The 19,115-nt window shown below is 43.2% G+C and overlaps 2 protein-coding genes across 2 annotated transcripts; one reads left to right on the top strand and one right to left on the bottom strand.

The window, feature by feature from the left end:
* Positions 1 to 2,626: 2,626 nt before the first annotated feature.
* Positions 2,627 to 12,877, top strand: LOC111854498 (uncharacterized). The gene is made up of 4 exons (XM_023832489.2): positions 2,627 to 4,082; positions 4,143 to 4,339; positions 6,883 to 9,385; positions 9,512 to 12,877. The coding sequence occupies exons 1-3, from the start codon at positions 3,709 to 3,711 to the stop codon at positions 7,605 to 7,607; spliced, it is 1,296 nt and encodes a 431-aa protein (XP_023688257.2). The 5' UTR covers positions 2,627 to 3,708; the 3' UTR covers positions 7,608 to 9,385; positions 9,512 to 12,877.
* LOC111854499 (sulfotransferase 6B1-like) lies at positions 10,233 to 16,206 on the bottom strand. The gene is made up of 7 exons (XM_023832490.2): positions 15,828 to 16,206; positions 14,335 to 14,447; positions 13,485 to 13,574; positions 12,749 to 12,875; positions 11,725 to 11,819; positions 11,170 to 11,326; positions 10,233 to 10,639 (listed from the first exon to the last, which is right to left on the bottom strand). Exons 1-7 carry the CDS (start codon positions 16,084 to 16,086, stop codon positions 10,512 to 10,514), a joined length of 969 nt encoding a protein of 322 aa, XP_023688258.1. The 5' UTR covers positions 16,087 to 16,206; the 3' UTR covers positions 10,233 to 10,511.
* Between the last annotated feature and the right edge of the window lie 2,909 nt (positions 16,207 to 19,115).

The raw sequence follows: 19,115 nt of genomic DNA, 5'->3' as shown, positions 1-19,115 counted from the left end.
CATTAGCAGAGAGGAAATCATCAGAAATAAGCACTAAGCACAGTGTAACACTCAATGCTGCACAAACGACTAAGTGCTAACTGAGTGCTTTTAACTTGTGCTTAACTAATTTGCTTGATGCGTTGTTGGTGCATCTAGTACTTAGGGATGTTTTTTTCCTGGGTGCTGGTGTGGTGTTTGTGTTACTGTTCATTTCCAAATGTTATAATATTTAATTGTGTTTTTTTTTTCTAAGCAAGTATACACTTACTACCCAGATAAATAACTTCAAACATTTTCTTTAATGGCCTCAGACTTTTGCACAGTACTATGTGACACATCTTGGACTTACAGATAAAAACACATTTATTGACCTTTATATACAAGATCTAAGACAATTCATCTGAACCTGGGTTGTCCATCTATCACACCAGGTCTTCTGCCCACTGATCCCTGGGACCCGAAGACAGGAAACCGGGAACTGATGGGACTTGGGGCCATTGATGGACAGACTATTCATGGATGATCGAGGTGCACGGGAAGGCAGACTCTGGACCATGTATCCAGGAACGGGACACTGCCTTACTAGACCCAAACACTCAGAACAAGACACAAGTCTCCATGAATCATGAACCCTAAGATGCTATGCTGGGACCCAAAACCACCAGGCCAGTAACATTTCTGTCAAACCAAAAAAAAAACTTGAAAAACATGGACTGACTATCAAGCCCCAGAAAAGAGCCTCTGATTTGAATCAGGCTTAAAGCCATATGCTCTAATAACGATGAATGCACAGTGGGCAGTGCTTACCGCCATTTAAATAAGGTTGAGGTAGGGTGATGTGTAGCTCGATCAGCAGGTTATGGATCTTTACCCATGCCTGGAAGGTGGTAGGTTCAAATCCTGTGGCTGGAGGAGTAATCAAAGCAGCATTGTGCCCTTGAATAAGGACCTTAATCTCAATGCTTCAGGAATACTGGATGACCTTGATTCTCACTTATACGCCACTTTGGACTAAAGTAGCTACCAAATAAAGTATGATAAAGCAGGCATGTGTAATAAAATATGATAGGTGTGTGTGAAAGCATTTATAAATAAATAATTAAATTTTTCATTTGTTCAACAGCCCTGTTGGACACATGTCCTGCAGGGGATGGCGTATTCTTTCTGTTCCTCAAGGTGTACAAACTGTCAGTTACTGATGGTCAATGCAGAAAGTGAACTGAAAAAACTGCACACCCAGATGATGTATGGTGTGACTTTTATGCAGAATTCATAGACCACGAGTGGTTCATGTGACTGAAAAACAGGAAATGAGCAAGAACATTTCAGGGTGACTGATCTTGTGTTCCCAATCCATCTGAATTAGCATTGGTCCATCCAGCAATTGCTGGGTGTTTTTTCTGCATTAATTTACCCTTTTCTTTCAATGAGCACTTTACTTTATAGAAGGAAGATCATGTCACAGTTGGACGATTGAAAAAGGTACTTAATCCCAACTGCTCCAGGGATGCTGGTTCTCTCACCCCTAACTGTTTTCAGTTGTAAATCGCTTTGGACAGACGCCCCCCCCCCCCCAACTAAGTAACTGTGAATAGAGGACCCGGATGGAAAATTGCGGTCAGAACAACAGGATAACACGCGTCATCACACTTTTCTAGAAGGTGATGAATCACCACCGAATACAAAGGATTTTTTTTGTCTGATTTTTAAAGTTTTGTTTTAGACTTCCAGGACCGAACTGTTGCGCAATTGATCCGTACGATAACTCCAATATTATCTAGATATGCACTTATTATGGAACCTATGCAATCTGCACTTTTTGTATTCCATTTTTCTAAAAGCAGACAATATTTCATGCAATAAGCAATTAAAACTCGTTAAGTTAAATTATCTCCGTGTAAGGTACTTAACCAGATTTTTAAAAAATATATATACAATATGAGAAATATGAAATATCTCTAAGTGGAACCCTTGTTAGTTTTCCATATGTTAATATGGTGTTCGATGTTATTTTTCACTGTTATTTGCACTGTTTATTTCTTTGTAATAGTGTTATGTTTCAGATAGGATTGTAATGTATTGCGTGGCTGATGTGTTTAGAGCAGGGGCAACTGTGGTCACGTGTGGTGCGATTCGGGCAAGTAGGGTAGCAGGAGTGGAGGGCACACAGGCACTTTGGGCAGCTCGCGGGGGAGTCCACTGAGTGGAGTGCGAAGGGCGCATGCATCATACAGAGAATTCCACACAGATCACCGCATACAGTCCCGTTTAACACGTGTTTTTATGTGCTTGTGTTTCAGGTGAGCAAAACTGTTCAAAAGAAGGGGGAAAGTTAAACTTACTGTGTGATACTCACGTAACTGTTTTTAGGACAAATGTAAGGCGATAAGAGCAGTTACGAATGAGTGCTACAGAAATATTAGCGAATATTAGTAAGGGAAAACTCGCAGCCACTGAGGGAATAATTAATAAAATACAGTCTTATAGAATCATTCCCTTTAACTAATCAAAACAAGAACTGACTGGCTCGCCGGCAAGGCAAGGCTACCTAATCGGAACAGATAGGGGGGCGGCAGAGAATATCAGCGGCCCCTACTTATCTTTTAGCCTTCCAGAAGGCCAAGAACAGTACGACCCGGCTAGAATCACACATGTGGTTGTCACGTAGACGGAAGGTACTGAGAAAGGGGGGGGGAGATGCCCAAAGGGCTTTAAAAGGGATACAGCTGATACATATGGCAGAGCCTCCTCCTGTACATGCTGAATGTATGTCAGATGGCCGCTCCCGGATTGCAATCTGTCAGACAATAAACCGGTGATTTGCAGCTTCTCCCCGTGTCAGCTGTGAATCTCTTCTCATCCACGGACCCGGTGGAGACGCCATGCTCCAACACCACTCAGCCTATACAGTTGTACGAGCCCGCTCGAACATTATCAGTGTGTATGTTGAGGGAAGTAAACTGCTGAATGATTGATTGTTTAATGTACATGTAGAAGAACGAATGTGTTTACCTGCGTGTGTTAAGTAATTGTTTCGAAGCGAATCGACACAAATGTTTTAAAGTAATTGTATGTGTAAAATTGGAATAAGTGCGAGTGGAGTGCGAAGGGCGCATGCGTCATACAGAGAATTCCACACAGATCACCACATACAGTCCCGTTTAACAAGTGTTTTTATGTGCTTGTGTTTCAGTGTTTTCTGTGTAGTAAAAATCATCACGTTATTGGAAAAGAACCATATGCATGCCTGTAATTTATTCATCTTGTGTGTAACACCTACTCCCTTGCAGAAAAAGGCTCCGCGCGTCATAATATTGCGACTGAAGGGACCTTCGGGGCAGAAGGGAGTTGGTAGCAGTTACGTATTTTTGTGTTCACAGAAAGAGTGTTACCTCAAACGGGAAGGCTGTTTAATATTGTGCTTATAGCTTAAAGAACGACGATAGTCCTCCAGTGACCGGCCAGTTCGCTAGGCAGCACAACAAGCGGGTGGTGGATTTCTCGGTTTGCATGACGGTTTTATACAGACAAGATAGCCCACTTGTAGTTCAATTGTTATCAGTAACACAATGATTGGATAAATTGCAATTGATGATATTAAGTTGCATGACGCAGATAGTGGGATAATTGACAGTTTACTCTAACTAGTTTGCAGCTTTTGACTAGGACCGTTCTGCATTTTTTTGTTAACTGAAAACCGGTGTTTCGCAAATTAAAAGGCCGATCATGGACCCCGGCGTGCTGTTTTTAAAATACGAGCTGGCCTCCACTATCGAGCAAGCCATCAGGTGCGCGGTGGAGACCGTGCTGCAGGAAACCGCGAAGGTGGTGGACGTCCGGCTGGCTGAGGCTCGGAGCGCCGCCGCGGAGTCTCACCGGGAGAACCGCAGCTTGAGGGAGAGGCTGGAGATGACGGAAAGCGAGCTGAAGGCTGTGCGCTTCTACATGTCGGCCGCGGAGAGGAACATCAAGCAGTGCCTGCTTCTCAACCGGGACCGACCGCATTCACCCATTACGGACCGTACGCGCGCGGAAGATCCCCTCGAAGGGGTACGGAGCGGGTCCCCTGATCCGCTTTCCGGTACCGACGCTTCTCGCAGGTATGTGCAGTCCTTCGGTGACCCATGTGCGAGAGCTCAGATATTGAAGTCCTCCCGCAGTGTTGTTCTCTGTTTACCGACAGTTCAATCGGGATGGACCAGACCCGGGAATAACCGGAGGAGAGTTAGATCACAAACGGATGCATCTTCGATGCCGTGCCTGGGTCAGAGCTCCCGTCCACAAACACAACTTTTGAGAACTGGAGATGATCAGAGTAATGAGTTGTATTCCGCAGCAGAGGAGGGCGTAGAAGAAGGTAGGTTGGACCATTTTTAATATTAATTTTATTGTCATGGTAAATTATCTTTAATAGAGCTTTTAAGTGGTATATGTAACGTCATATTCGGTTCATTTAGGTGAGGTAGTACTTTACTAACATGCAGCTGTCAAGGAGACAACTTGGTATAGGTGCAGCTAGGCTGAGCTACCAGTTAATGACATATTCCGGTATTTTCTGTCAACAGCTTACGAAAGGAAACATTAACATTTAGACTATCAATTATTTGATTATTAATCTTCTATCCAAGGGTAATCAGCGCCTCATAGTTATTTACAGGGACCGTGTATAAAGTGTCGAACAAAAAAAAGTGTGTAATCATCCTGTTTAAAACCAAGGAATTGAAAGCCGAAGTAGATTAGTAAAACAATTAATGGCTTCGTAATGGATTAATCAATTCTTCCAAAATTAGTTTTCCTATACATCAGACCTCATCTAGAAGACCTAGTCCCCCTCTGACTTTGTAGGCTCCTAAGTATAATTTTATTAATGAAATAATCATTTGCTACTACGTGGTTTACCCTAATGCTTTATAATAAGTTGCTCTACATCAGAAATCCTCCAGAGGACCTACTCCCCGTCTCCTTTTGTCATTTTAAAACAGAAGTGTACTAAAAGTTATTGGGGTCAGAATTTAGAAAGAGCAGACGCCTCCATAATGACGTGCTCATGGAGATTCCTCTAACTCAAATGATACTCAGGGAGTGTGACACTAAATTCTTTAAAATGCCAGGCTTTATCCGGCACTTTTAAGTGGACCCATTTGCTGTGCACATATACACTGAAACTGGAGTTAGCATTTTAGTGCAACACCTGAGAAAAAAGACTGATGTGACACCGTATCTGGATGCAACAGGTGTTGTAGTCTGTACGATTCCGAACCAAGGCAAACGAGTACTGTACTACTCACTCACCTTGGAAGGGGTAGGGATGCACCATCTCCACCTGTGTGTGAAATGCTCACCAATGAGCACAAAGTTCCACCAATCACATTTTGGTTAATGCAATTCTACTGGCACCTGTCAAAGTATACACAAGTGTATATACTGCAAGTAGAGACAGATTACAGCTGGGCATTAATGCAAGGTGTCCTACTTGCATTTGACAAAGAGAACATCGCATCCTACCTGGAGAGAGCATATTCTGTTTGTGAAAAGACGTGGTGTGAAATGAGGACGTTCACCGCTCTGCGTCTGTGTTCTGCCCATGTCATCAAGGCTGTCAGCCAGGCAATTGGGAGGCAAACTGAAGATAAGGGACTGGAGGATTTTGCCCCCTTTGTCTTTGCAAGTCTCCAGGATACCACACCGTTAGCTGCAGCGAGAGACATCAGGGCATTTCCCGTAGTACTGATTTCCACCAAGCGTACCAAAGCTGTCCTAGACGATCTGCATGTCACTGAAGCCCTCATCACAAAATCCAAAAAAATAATTGGAACCTGGATATTGATGAAGAAAGAATTCATGCCAAATCAATTGTGGGCAGGTCGCCTTTCTCTGCTGATTTCCGAATAGTGCTGGAGGAGGTGAAGGCACAAGTGGCAGAAGAGGAGACTATGACAGCCAAAGATAAGAAGTACTTATGCCCAGGGATCATAAAAATGCTTTTTGAAAGCTACCTTGGCATTTTCCAGCCGTGGAGTGAGTTACTGCTGGGTGATTTAAAGAGGTATGCATCAGATGACTCTCCAGTGCTGTCTACAGTGGAAGGGACACAAATTGCCATGTGGACAAGTGGTTTGGCATTGTCATTGTCCTCCAGAGGATTTCTGATGTAGAGCAACTTAGTTTTCAGGAGCATATTAAGCTGTTAATAAGCGGATGCCTATTTTGCACCAAAAAATAAATAGCTTATAATTAGCAGAAGGTTTGAAGTAACAAAAGGAGATGGGGAGAGTAGGTCCTCTGGAGGGTTTCTCATGTAGAGAAACTTGCTTTTTAGGGTCATAGTGAACCGCTCATAACTGAATGGTTCTTTTGCACCAAAATTGATCATTTAAAATTAGGACAATCTTATAGCTGATAAAATCTGATGGGGACTAGGTCCTCAAGGGGATGTTTTATGCAGAGCAACTTGTTTTAGCGCAATAGAGTAAACCATTCGGAAGCTACTGATTATGTTTCATTAAGAAACATAAAAATTACTGAAAATTAAGAGAAAGTCAAAGCTGACCTGATAAGAGGTGGAGTAAGCCTTCTACATACCAGGTAACTTAATTTGATTATTTTTGTTACACTGCAATTAACCGTTAAAAGGTTGTTTTTTTTTAGAATTTCATATCCCCCATTGAAAGACAAGTAATTTGGAGACGGTCCCTTATCTCATATTAGGGAGTAGACTTTCCATAGAGATCAATGAATTTTATAAATATTATAACACATAATTTTCTGACAGCAGTGAAGCGGGAGCTCATTCTGTTAAATGTCAATAAACAAAATGTACAAGCAGCAGCAACAAGATCATATAGTGTATACTTTATTGCAGGGGCTATAAATTGATTGTTGCTGCTGTACTCTCATTAGGTTACACTGGAACAAAACAGAGAACTGCAGGTTTCCACCAGCTGGAGGCGACAGAGACCCCCAGATTTCAGTTTGAGAAAAGTTCACCGGCAGCCAGCCATGTGAGTGAGCTCAGCTTGATCCAGGTGCTGGATGATGGGGTCATTAAAGTGGAAGATGAGTCTTGTTGTGAGCCGGATCTGGTTAGGGCGGACTCGGACCAGGCCCCACAACTCGTCCTGCCTCTTCCCACGGCTGCCGATACTCAGTCCGTAGAGCATCCTGAGCCAGCAGAAGCTCAGCTGGTTCTGCACGGGCTCCCCCAGAGCCCGGACAAGGTGCATCTCTGCAGCGTGTGCGGACGTGGCTTCCGCCGCTTCTACAACCTAAAGACACACCAGCGCATCCACACGGGCGAGCGGCCCTACCCCTGCCGCTACTGCGAGAAGCGCTTTCGCCACCTGGACAGTCTGCAGAAGCACCAGCGCATCCACACGGGCGAGAGACCTTACCGCTGTGCGCAGTGTGGCTGCTGCTTCCGCGAGCTGGGCCACCTCAAGAAGCACCGGCTGACCCACGCCAATGTGCCACCTGTTCTGCCTGACCCCGCCCACAACCTACATGACCCCGCCCACGGCCTACATGACCCCTCCCACTTCCCACCTTACCCCATCCATGCCCCACCCCCTGTCTCTAGTGGCCACGTCTGGCCACATGTAGCCTCTCAGCCCCCTAACTTGATCTAACCATTACAGATGGCGTGACCTTTCGAAATTCCACTGCTTCTGAATTCTGCTGTGTCAGGGGAGTCCAGATCTGCTGGTCTTAGAACACATACCATAGCATTAACGATTGTTAGCTAGAAGAGCCAGGTGATGAGACTTCATGTTACTTCAAGCAAAGCGATACACTGGAAACATCTAGATCTCTGGACCTCTGTGACCAGACTTGGGAACATAATGCAATTCTTTGTATTCCCGTTAGGTCTTCTGTTTTTCGGAGGGGGATGTCACCTCTCTCTTCTCCTCATTTCATGGTGCATGACATCAATCAGTCAGCAGGGGCTACCTAAGAGGGTAAGCTGAGGGACGGCCTCAGGCAGCTCACGAAAATGCATTTTTGAATTGCTGTTGCAGAGTAGGAAGTGCATACAATTGGCCTATTGTTATCTGGATGTATAATTTGTACTAAAAGTTCTGCAAAACATTTATTTTAGATATCCATAGAGCTTATAGGATGCTAACAGATTTAGCCATGGAAATGGAAGTTCAAGCTGTGAAAGAAAAAAAGAAACACTCATATGCTTGCAAAGCTTGTGAATCTTTTCTCAACATGCCCAGCAAAATTCACCCTTACAAAAGGAAGAAGGATGACATTTTCGATCAGGAAACTATAAGAGAATATCATTCAAGGCTTCTCGGCTAAGATCAATCAGAGATGCATGGTCAAGGATAATTCTGCTAATATTGACAGTCTTTGTGACTCTCAACTCCATTCACAGCAACGGTGTAGCGCTCCAAAAAGAGAATGAAAATCTGAAGAAGGCGAATGCAGAAATGAAAATTAAGATAGATGACTTGGAAGTGATTAATAAATGACCAAGAAAATCAGAGTCGTAGATGGTGTCTTTGTGTGTGTGACCTTTCCGAGTATTTCGGTGAAAATGTGAAAGTGAGGATGAGAGGGGTGTGAAAAAAACTTCCTGATAAGGGGTGGGGTGGAAGCGCCTGATGTGGCCCATTGCCTTGGCAGGAAGATAGAGGATAAGAAAAAACGAGAGCAGTGATTAGGGTTGAGGTTTGTTTTCTGGTCAGTGAGAAGGTTGATATGGAAGCGTGCCAAGGTATGTGAATAGCTGAACACCCAGGGGCCTTATTTTAAGGAGGATCTGACTTGGTTTGACAAGCAGCTCAGATACGACTGTGGCCACTGGCAGAAAAGGCGTGGAGAGAGAGTAAAAAGGCCTTTTTCATTGGGGCACGTGCTTTCGCAGATGGGATGGAACTTGTACAAGCAAATACACAATTATCCTGTTTTGGTCAGTTAACAGATAGGAGCCAGAGAATTTGTCAAATGCAAGTGATGTGAATTTTTTTGTGAGAGACCTTCAGCTTTCCAGGTAATTACTGCTTGTTGAATAGTTTGTTGTATTATATATTGTGATGTCAATTTCTATTCTTTCCATTAATGCCAGGGTTACTCATAATTTGCATAAGAGGAAAACTTTATTTTTGTGGTGTTGGGCAGCCAGTTGACCTTGGACCCCCAGAGATTTGTTTACTCCTTAATTGGGAGTTTTTGGTTCCTGTTTGGCGGTGCTGTGGTGCTGTGGTTAGCACTGTTGCCTCACGCCTTTGCCACTTGGGTTCAAGTCTCTGCCATGTGTTCCATGTGTGTGGAGTTTGCATGTTGTCATTGTGAGGTTTTCTCCAGGTAGTCTGGTTTCCCCCCACAGTCCAAAAAATATGCTAAGGCTAATTAGAATAGCCAGATTGCCAGTGGGCCGGCGCCCCGTGCTGGGCAGGCGCCCCATGTTGGGCAGGCGCCCCGTGCTGGGCAGGCGCCCCGTGTTGGGTTGGCGCCCCATGTTGGGCAGGCGCCCCGTGCTGGGCAGGCGCCCCGTGCTGGGCAGGCGCCCCGTGCTGGGCAGGCGCCCCGTTCCTTGCCTTGTACCTGTAGGCTCTGGACCCCCTGCTGCCCTGAATACTTTCAGAAAATGAATGGATGATTGTTGTCATTTGTCTTTCATCTTCTGTTGTATTATTCTGTGTTAATGATGTTGTAATGTATCGCAGCTCACCTATGTAAAGCACCTTGGGGTGGCTGTTGTGAAAGGCGCTATATTAAAAAATTGAATTGAATTGAAATAAAAGCTTTTTAAGTAGCTGCTTTACTTTAAAAATCATAGCAAGTGGCTGAAATGATTCCAGCTCTACTTATTTCTGTGGATGCAATAGCCGCCTTTCAGTGCGTATTGGAAAGGAGGAGAAGGCATTGGTGAGGTTAGCCAATCATATGAGAGAACAGCAAAATGGTGCAATCAGGCCTCGGTCTCCAAAGTGACAGAGAGCCAGAAGAGGAGGAAACAAGGCCCCTCCTCATCTGAGAGGTGCCCTGGACACAAGCTGACAGCCCCCCCCCCCCCGGGAACTTGCACTGGGAGCAGCACTTTTCCTGCAGTGGATCTTGGAAGGATCTCATTGCTTTTGACATATTTCCTCAACAATTTTACTCATTAGATGGCAACATAGAACTAAACTGAAATTGTCTTAGCAGGACACATTTTCTATCCCTTGTCCACATGGTGCAAACAACAGTTCTCACTCAAATTCAGGACCATTGTGGAAAGAAACACACAGAAAAATGGGGAATTCAATCAAGGCAAATTTTAACATTTTAACATGTTAATAAAAAAGCAACAATTTTATATAGTACATTTGAAGAATTTATAAAGAAACCCACCCTATACAGAAGTATCACTTCTAACCTAAAATCATTTACTATTAGTATATGAGGTTTGTGTACATGAGGTTCAGACTACATGTTCCTGTATGTCCCCGCTCCTGCACTGTATGTCCCCGCTCCTGCACTGTATGTCCCCGCTCCTGTACTGTATGTCCCCGCTCCTGTCTCCGTTTGGCCATCACAGCCTACTTGCAGTACACATCGTACTTCAACTTGGCGCCCAGCTTGGTCCCAGCCAGGTGCTTCTCGAAAGCAGCGTCCATCTCCTGGCTCTGGTCCACAGTGAAGAGGTTCTTCCAGTCTCCCACCTCGCCTGAAAGGCAGGAAGGGCGCAGAAAGCTTGTGGGATTGCGCCAGACCCATTATTGAAAATATTCGTCCCTATGAGAGGCTGACAATCATCTTGCTTTCTCAGCAGATACTGGAGGTATAAGCATTCTACCCTGGAGCAAAGCATCTTACAAAAAAAAAACCAACAACAGCTGTCTTATGTGGCTCAGTGGGTTAGGATGCTGTGCCTCTGATTGGAGGGGCATAGGTTCAAATCCTAGCCTCCGAAGAGTGATGTCACTGTTGGAGCCTTAAGCAAGGCCCTTAACCCACAACTGAGCCAGCTTTCTCAAAAATTAAAAAAAAGCATCCATTACATTAATAAAATGTGAATTTGTTGTAAGTCTCCTACCCTGAAAAACAACATTTTATATGATACATATATTATAAAAGGCATGTGAGTATTGGCATAAAGTACTATGATAAACGTGTTTGGCTGAAGGAGAACCTTAGACACCCCAGTGAACATGTATGTGGCAGAAATGAGCGGAGAGAGAGTTGGCCCTGACCCACCTTTCCTGAATATAACGTCGGTCATTTGTCCAAACATGCTCTTGGAGCTCTCCTTCATTGTGTCGAAACCGCTTGCCTTGGCGACGCTCTGGACCTGCTCCTCAGTCAAGCTGTAGCCATAGAACTGGGCAATCTGCTCTATCCCTTGGCACATGTTCTGAACAGTAGTGGGAATCCCAATTCAAATGAAGATGGGCATATCATGTGACCCCATCACACATAAAGAACATTGCAGAAACAGGATTAAACTGTTACAGCACAACTAAAAATATACAGTATCTCATGATTGAGTTTAGGCCTCCCATGCAGTTCCACGATTTTCTGAAGTGAAGCCTCAGGAAGTGTTACACCAGTATGATTTTTCTGTCTTACCCTTGCAGATCTGAGATCGGGGGTATGTCTGAGAGCTTTACAAGGCTGACCCTGTTGTTGTGTTGTCAGAATAAGCTGCTATGTCTTTTCATACCCTGGAGGTCCCTATTAAGTTTAACAGTAAGACCTGGAACTTCAGGGCTTCAGGGCTCAGGAGGAACCCCATTGCGCCACCTAAATTACCTGCTTCATGTCCTCAAAGGTCATAACCAAAACGTTGGGGTCGTCGATATGCTCCTCCCATGCCAGGGCGCAGTCAAAGTAAGAACCCCAAGGTACTGTAAGGAGGAAATGGAGACGAATGTAAATCACATATGAGGCTTTGTAGGACATGTCCTAAATTAGGGTTTATGGAAGACATGTTTAATAAATGACACATTTATGTACTTGCCTGAACATTTTAGAGAATGGCAATTATGAAAAGCAGAATTTGTATGCATATACCTAAAGATCTGACGTCTTGTTCCTCCAAAAAACACTCAACAGTGAAATGGCACACTACAGTAAAGAGAGATCATATTGCTGTACCCTGAGATTTTATCAGTAGATATTAGTCTATGCAGTCTTGCTTGATATCAAGTACAAGCAAGACTACAGTGCAGGGATAAAGCATCTTACGGACCCAAGGAAAACACTGCTGGCATTTACATAGCAATGTGAAGTCACTTCCTAACTGGCAGCAGAGGATTCTGGTCTGTGGGTCAGAGAGTGAAGCAGTGCTGCGTTGCAAAAAAGTTAAATGCTTAAAAGTTCATCAGGCCATTTTTGAAAGTTCCCTGGGTAATTCTGGGAATTCCACTGAATCAGGAGAGGCTGAGTATCTGTCTGACACATTAAAACACAGATAGCAGTGGTTTTTATCATTATTCACCCTCACTGTCCGCCACATAGTCACTTCACTAATGTTCAGGAGATGCTGAAGCAGCATGTTCTGCTAACCAGCTATCTAGCTACCATCTTCTGACTCGACTCTGGTTGTTGAAATGTGGGGGGAGACAAAGTGAATTTTTCAGTTGGGAATGAACCAGTAAACACAAACAACAACCCCCCACCCCCCAAACACACAAAACTTTACACTAGAACATTACTTACATTTTCCATGAAATTACTCTAATTGGTAGGTGAAGCATATTTCAATAAATTATATAGATATATTAAGAAATACTTTTTTCCTGAGGTGCCTGTGGGCATTTGTGGGCGAGATTACCTTCTCCTTGTATGAAGTCTGAGTAGAACTTGTCCCAGGACTCAGCGGTCTGCAGCACTGGGTTGTTGTTGGTGAAATGAAAGTAGGAGACGGCTGTATCTTTAGGGTTCCGGAACATAACCACGATCTACGGAGAGGCGGCGTCACCGACAACTCAGTCCAACCAGTCATTGTTCATGAGTAGAGATTAAAAATGAGCATAGCATAGCCCTTTATTGTGGAATGGTTTGGCAGCTCATGTTCGGGATGCCAAATTGGTCTCAGTCTTTAAATCCCGACTTTGACCTTGTTGACCTAGGAGCCCCACAGGTTCTTTTCTCCTCACTTGGGAATTTTTGGTTCCTCTCCTCTGTTATCATCTGGCTTTCTTTCATTCATTTTTTTGTCTTCCTTTTTCCCTTTTTACTCATGTTAAGACGCCTTGGGGCGACTGTTCTGAAAGGCACTTTATAAAAAACTTTAGTGAATTGAATATTGGCTAAGAACTTACACATGACCACACTTCAGTGGCTGCTTAAAGTTTCAGAAAATCCTATTTATGTTAGAATAAGTGCTGGTCATTGTCTGTTGGTTAACCTTGAAATGGGATCTATATTAAAGTGATTATAACCAGGCTGCTTTTAACAAGCCATAGCCATTACATAACATGGAAGTCAGAATTCTAACCTCTGCACAAAGGAAGTCAGCTTGGCTTCTGGAAAGACAGGATTAACAAATGTGTGTAGCGAGCACGAACCTTGGTTTTCCTGGCGAAAAAAGAAGAGGGCATGTTCTGGGGTTGCAAGTGTGTCCCGAGGATTCTGGGAGATGGTAAGTCAGCCAGCATCTGCAGCACAAACACAGTCAAAGGAGGTCACATGGCCTGCGCCCAGTTGCCATAGCAAACTGGCCTCATAACACAAATTCTGTCCTGAGGGTCAGGTTTGAGAGGAATAGAGCCATGTAATACGTAAGTGATTTTATGCTCTCAAACAGAATACTGCTCTGTAAAAGAGGTGGGAAACCGCAGGAGGTCTGAAATGTAACAAGGCTCCTCCTGGTGTTGTGACACCCAAAAAAATACAGGCGACTCGAAAATCTTTCAGCACAGTGTGGGTAGAATGAGGCATATGAGTTCTTTAAAGCACACGGGGTGCACTGTGGGTACTTATAACCCAAACAATGGAAACAGTGTTTGCTGGGATATGACAGCACTGGTGACCGGGGTTTATGTTGAACATAAAGGACAGGCCTCCGGTCAGCCTCTAGTGTGAGCTGAGGTGAATGCTTGGACACACCATGTCCTCTCAGTCCAGGTGAGCAGTAGAGAACATGAGGTGATACATGTTCCTTTCATATGCTTGACTTTGTCAGATTCCAGACATTCAGGCTGCACTTCTGCTATTGTTCCTAAAACTTATATTCTCAATATTTTGCCCACCATCAAACTAACAGCCATATCAGCTGCCTCAACAACCATTCAATGACATATTTATCAAAAGCAAGATTTCTCAAGGCTACTCCTGAGCCAGTGTAATGTGGCCTCACAAACATACGCTTATTTCTCATATACCTCAGGTTCATGCTAAGGTTACAGGGCTTAGTACCTGTTGCTTAGCTGGGTCGAGAAACTCAATCAGTGGGTGCATCTTTATCTGACTTTCTGTTCCTTTGACAGCAGCTACAATCTTCTTCAGAACCCCAAGCATCCAATTGAAGCCTGGGGAGGAAGGACCTATTTTTTGTACAGGCTGAGGAAAGCTTTTACTTTCAGAAAACCAAAGCAAGAGGGGCCTAGTACCGAAAATCCAAAGATTGTTATCCAAGGGCCCCATGGGGCTCCATTCCATCCAGACACCTCAAATTCCTCGTTTCCACCAACACGGTGCTGGTGCAGGACTGGTTCTCTCTTGGTGCCTTCTGAGAACCAGCCTACATTTCCACCGGTTTTAAAAAAAGAACGGAACAGAAATGTTACGTAGTGGAAGTCAAAGTAATGTAAACTTAATCTGTATTTAATTCTTTGGATTTATTTTGCCAAACCGAATAAAAGTTTCCGGAGTATGACTCGTTGCGCCCTGTCTTTATAATCACTTTTGTCTCCTTAAAGGTTCCCCGTCTGTGTGTGTAATTCAGCTTATTCTTTATTTTCGCTCGTTGTTTTACCGGTGTCCTTTTACGGATCGCGCAATAAAAGTCTGCTAAAAACTAAACTTTGCAGTCCGCCTCGTGATCTCTTCGCCACAATATTTTATTTATTCAAACTGTTACATATTTATACGTTATTAATTGTTAAATATATTTATACTTTATTATTACGTTTGGCCAGCAGATCGATCTTTCGTTTTTCACAGAATTAAAAAAACGATGTAGGGTTGCATCATTTATGTGAAACATACAAGTTTTTAGTGCAAGTTAATACTTTACGTAAAATATCTTATTTTCAGCAAAAACAATCCATACTGTTGTAAGCTTTTTACAACGTTTTGTCTCCGTAAAGGCTCCCTCATCTGTGAGTGTTAGTTTATTCAAGCTTGTTGTTTTACCGCATGTCCTTTTAAGCATCGTGTAGTAATGCTGCAAACTGAACTGAAACTGAACCAGCCCCGGTATCGCGTTGGTGGAAACGAGGCTAAAGAGACCCCACGAAAACACGGAGCTGGAATGCTAGCTCTCCTCTCAGGAGGTCGGCCCACGTCTCTGTCGCTTTGACAAGCTGGACGGATTTCAGTCCCATTATTCATTTTCACTGGGAGATGAAATGGTCCAGTTATCTTGCGGTTACTCGACAGCTCTTCCGTAATTATGTAACATCTGTTGTTTACGTTTAGAATTATTGTACTAATTCCACGAGGGAAAAAACTGTCATATGTACATAAATGTGACGTATAGTGCACGGATAGCTTCAATAACACCAGAATATCTTTGCATCAACTCAGTCGGTTACAGGCATTGATGAAAGTTTTTCACAGTTTCATATTATTATGATTAGCAGTAGTTAAGTAATCATATCCAACTACTATATATATGAATTAAAAATGTCATATGTGAGTCTCTTAAACTGCCATAGCAGTAATTTTTAATATAAAGTTGCATTTACCACATTTGGGGAAGGCCACAAGCATGATGTCATCAGTTCTGGCTTCGATATTCACAAGGGCCTTCAAATTCTCCTCTGGGCTCCTGAGGATGGGGTAGAGAATCCCATTGTACCTGAAGACCTTGTCCTCATTCTTCATTGCTTGAGCTTTTTCCAGATTGGTATCTAAACGGATCTGGCCGCTCATGTTGAAGTTCTGGAGTAGTTTTCTGGTCTGAGCGCAGGGTCGGAGTCTGCTTCTGTAGCCGTAGTGCTGCATTTTTTTTCTTTGCAAGTGTGTGTGTCTCCTGAGTGAAACCCCACCCCCTCCACAAAACTTGCATGAGCTCTTTGAGTTTCCTGGTTCCTGTCCTACTGAATAGAAGGTCTGGTTTCCCCGTCTCTGCTGGAGACTGACACGAACGCCCGCCAATCCGCTTCAGCTGCCTGCCCTCTACTACCGCAGGTGGGTGGGAATTTGCTGCAGGACATTTGAATTGCTGAGCAGACCGGGGGGTGTTCTGCTGCTTCAGAAAAGTGCCATGAATATGAATAGGCTAAACTGTAAGGAATTCGGGTCAAGAAGGTACTGGCCAGTCAGAATGAACACGCTAGTCCACACACCTTTATTCTAACATTTGCTCACACTCTTGGAAGTTTTGGAACTTTCTCAAAGATCCCTAAGATGTTTTCGAAATCCAAAAGCAATACCTTTCCCCCAAGAAACACAGAAGCGAATACAAACTTGCTGTCCACGACTTTGCCCTCTGTGTTACCCTTCCAGGTGTTGTGTAACCAGTTCCAGGAGACAGCATTCCTCGCATCATTCCTGTGATATCTGGCATGATGTGTCTTTCTGCTCTGACCTCAAGTCCATAGAGACTCTCTCTCGCCACAAAGCCAAAAGCAGGGCGCAGCGACCGCAACAACAATTTTTTTTACCCTTTTTTTCTGAGAGTGATAGCTGATAAGATCTTATGGAAAATGTATGGATGTTAATTGGTTCACATAAGTTTGGTACAAGTGGTGTTTCTATAGATGCAACAGTAGGTTAAGGGACTGAATGGCAAACTAAAAGGACGTTTTATAAGCTTTTGGAGTCTCACAAGAAGTCATTATACCTCTGCCGTTATCACTTGGCAACTTATTCTTGGAATTTTATTGGTTCGCCGTTTATTTCAACAACAGTAGAGTAATTGAATGATGCAGTAATATAGCCTTGCTGTTACAGACTGTCATATGCAGAAAAAATAGGTATATTAAATGTTTCTTTTTAGTGAAATCATTTGTCTGAATAGTCCATATACACTAACTAAATAAGTAAATAAAGGTCAGGATACATTGCAATTTCCCGTAAACTCTATTTTACACTTAGATTCCACTGATTCAATTTTGCGTTATATATTTGTTTTATTTTTGAATACTTGCATACTGTATCAGAACACAAATAACTTTGGTTTCATTTAAGTTACCAAGAACTCTGGCCCAGCAAACATACGATCAGTTCACAATTAGTTAAAATCTGGTGGCGCTCATGCTTCGTGAACTAGAAAAACCACCCGAATTAAACTAATCATTAACTGATGGCATATTTGCCATTACAGGTGCCCTCACACCCAGATATCTCAAAGCATTGTGTGACAATCAATGTCCACAACGATTCACTTCATTCTTTTGTGCATGCAACCAGACAAGACCAAACTCGCGTGTCATCTGTCTTTGCATTCTTGGCCAGTTGTTATCACGTGATAATTCATATTATAAACATGTTAGCATGACTTGCAGATTTAGTATGACAAGTTTAAGCCATGCTATTGTGGCTACGATAAGCAACCCATTGATCCGGAACAAGCAGTTGGAAGATAGATGGATTTAACAATTTCAAATAAACATAGTAAAACAAAGTGAGACCGTAGTAGATGCACAATTTTGAAAACTGAAATTCCTGACACCAGAGGAGATGTTTGGCATTCAGAATAGAGTATAAGCTCTGTCCCTACAGTCCATGGATGGCAGTACTACTGTAAATAACCAGCCCTCCAGGGGGAATGAAGATACCACAGCCTCAGCTGATAGGAACTCCAAACAGGCCTGTTTGGTTGTGACTCAGCAGACAGTGACAGCGAGAGCCATGGACAGGATGCGCACAACCAAGTGATCACTACTGAAGTAAGATTTATTTATTTAAATAGGAACAGTGCATATTAATGAACATTTAAAATCAAATGTAATGTGCCAGATTGAGCCACCAGGCTAATCTTCATCTGTTGTCCTACGGCAGGTGCTGATGTACTTCCATAAGCCCCGTGTCTTGCTGGAAGTTGAACGAGGCAAAGTATCCAACTCTTGCATCACTAGCCAGATCATTCTTGTGTATCCCGCTACTTCAGCTCCCCCGGAGCGTCTCTTCTCAGCAGCTGGAAACATCGCCCCCAAAAAGAGAGCCAGCCTCACTCCAGAGCACATAGATATGCTCACGTTCTTGTACTGCAATTTAAAGTGTTTGTAAACTTTCCTTAATTGTTATTTTGAACTGAAAGAAGTTCTTTCCATTTACATCTGAAGCCTTATTGAGACTTTTGGACTTCCAGACCTAGCAAGATTTGAAATAGGGTGGACTATTTGTTTTACTTTTATATCACTTTAAACAAAGTTATTATTTGCAGAGTTGCAACTTCCACAAGTTGCAAGGCAGGTTAACAGCCCTCATGCTAGGGCAGAGGCTGCTATTTTGAGTAACTTATTTGTACATTTTTTCATTTAATTAAAAGACTACTTGCACTACAATTTGCATTATTTAACATTTTCATTTAATTTTATTGTGATCGCATGTATTAATGTCACAAATACATTTGATTAAGCTATCAAGCTTAAGTTTGAGATTCATTTGATTTGTAGGTCATTATTTGAATTTGCTGCGAGAGCTTATGGCAGAGGCAGAGTCTGCACAACAGGGTGACATTCAGCCTTGAGCAGGGGAGGTAAAACATGCACTGGAGCCCAGAACAGGAGCAGCACCCACTGGAAGCAGAGGTGGAGGGCGTGAGAAAAACTGCCAAAATAATCTTTAATTGCAGCCCTAGTGACCACATCCCCACAAACCCACATTTCTTTGCCGTTTCCTGGTTTCTCTTTTCAGATTTTAGTGTACTCTACCGCAGCTGAATTAGTATTCACTGAAATAATCAACTAAATAAAATCTGGAAATGAAATTAAAGCCTTATAACTCGCTACTAGTGTTGGGCCCTTGAGCAGGGCCCCTAACCCCCAATTGCTCCAGGGACTGACTGACCCTGCTTGTTGAATTGT

Source organism: Paramormyrops kingsleyae, chromosome 10 (genome assembly GCF_048594095.1).
Source record: "Paramormyrops kingsleyae isolate MSU_618 chromosome 10, PKINGS_0.4, whole genome shotgun sequence".
In the NCBI taxonomy this organism is placed as follows: Eukaryota; Metazoa; Chordata; class Actinopteri; order Osteoglossiformes; family Mormyridae; genus Paramormyrops; species Paramormyrops kingsleyae.
The sequence above is the reverse complement of the archived record's forward strand: the minus strand, read 5'-3'. Positions and strand labels throughout refer to the sequence as shown.

Excerpts from the sequence above, each read along its gene's own strand:
- LOC111854498 (XM_023832489.2), top strand. The coding sequence starts at position 3,709 with ATGGACCCCGGCGTGCTGTTTTTAAAATACGAGCTGGCCTCCACTATC. Across the intron at positions 4,083-4,142 it reads GGTACCGACGCTTCTCGCAG|TGTTGTTCTCTGTTTACCGA; the intron begins GTATGTGCAGTC and ends GTCCTCCCGCAG. Across the intron at positions 4,340-6,882 it reads AGAGGAGGGCGTAGAAGAAG|GTTACACTGGAACAAAACAG; the intron begins GTAGGTTGGACC and ends TACTCTCATTAG.
- LOC111854499 (XM_023832490.2), bottom strand. The coding sequence starts at position 16,086 with ATGCAGCACTACGGCTACAGAAGCAGACTCCGACCCTGCGCTCAGACC. Across the intron at positions 14,448-15,827 it reads TGTGGCCTTCCCCAAATGTG|GCTTCAATTGGATGCTTGGG; the intron begins GTAAATGCAACT and ends CTTCCTCCCCAG. Across the intron at positions 12,876-13,484 it reads TTTTCGCCAGGAAAACCAAG|ATCGTGGTTATGTTCCGGAA; the intron begins GTTCGTGCTCGC and ends GCCTCTCCGTAG.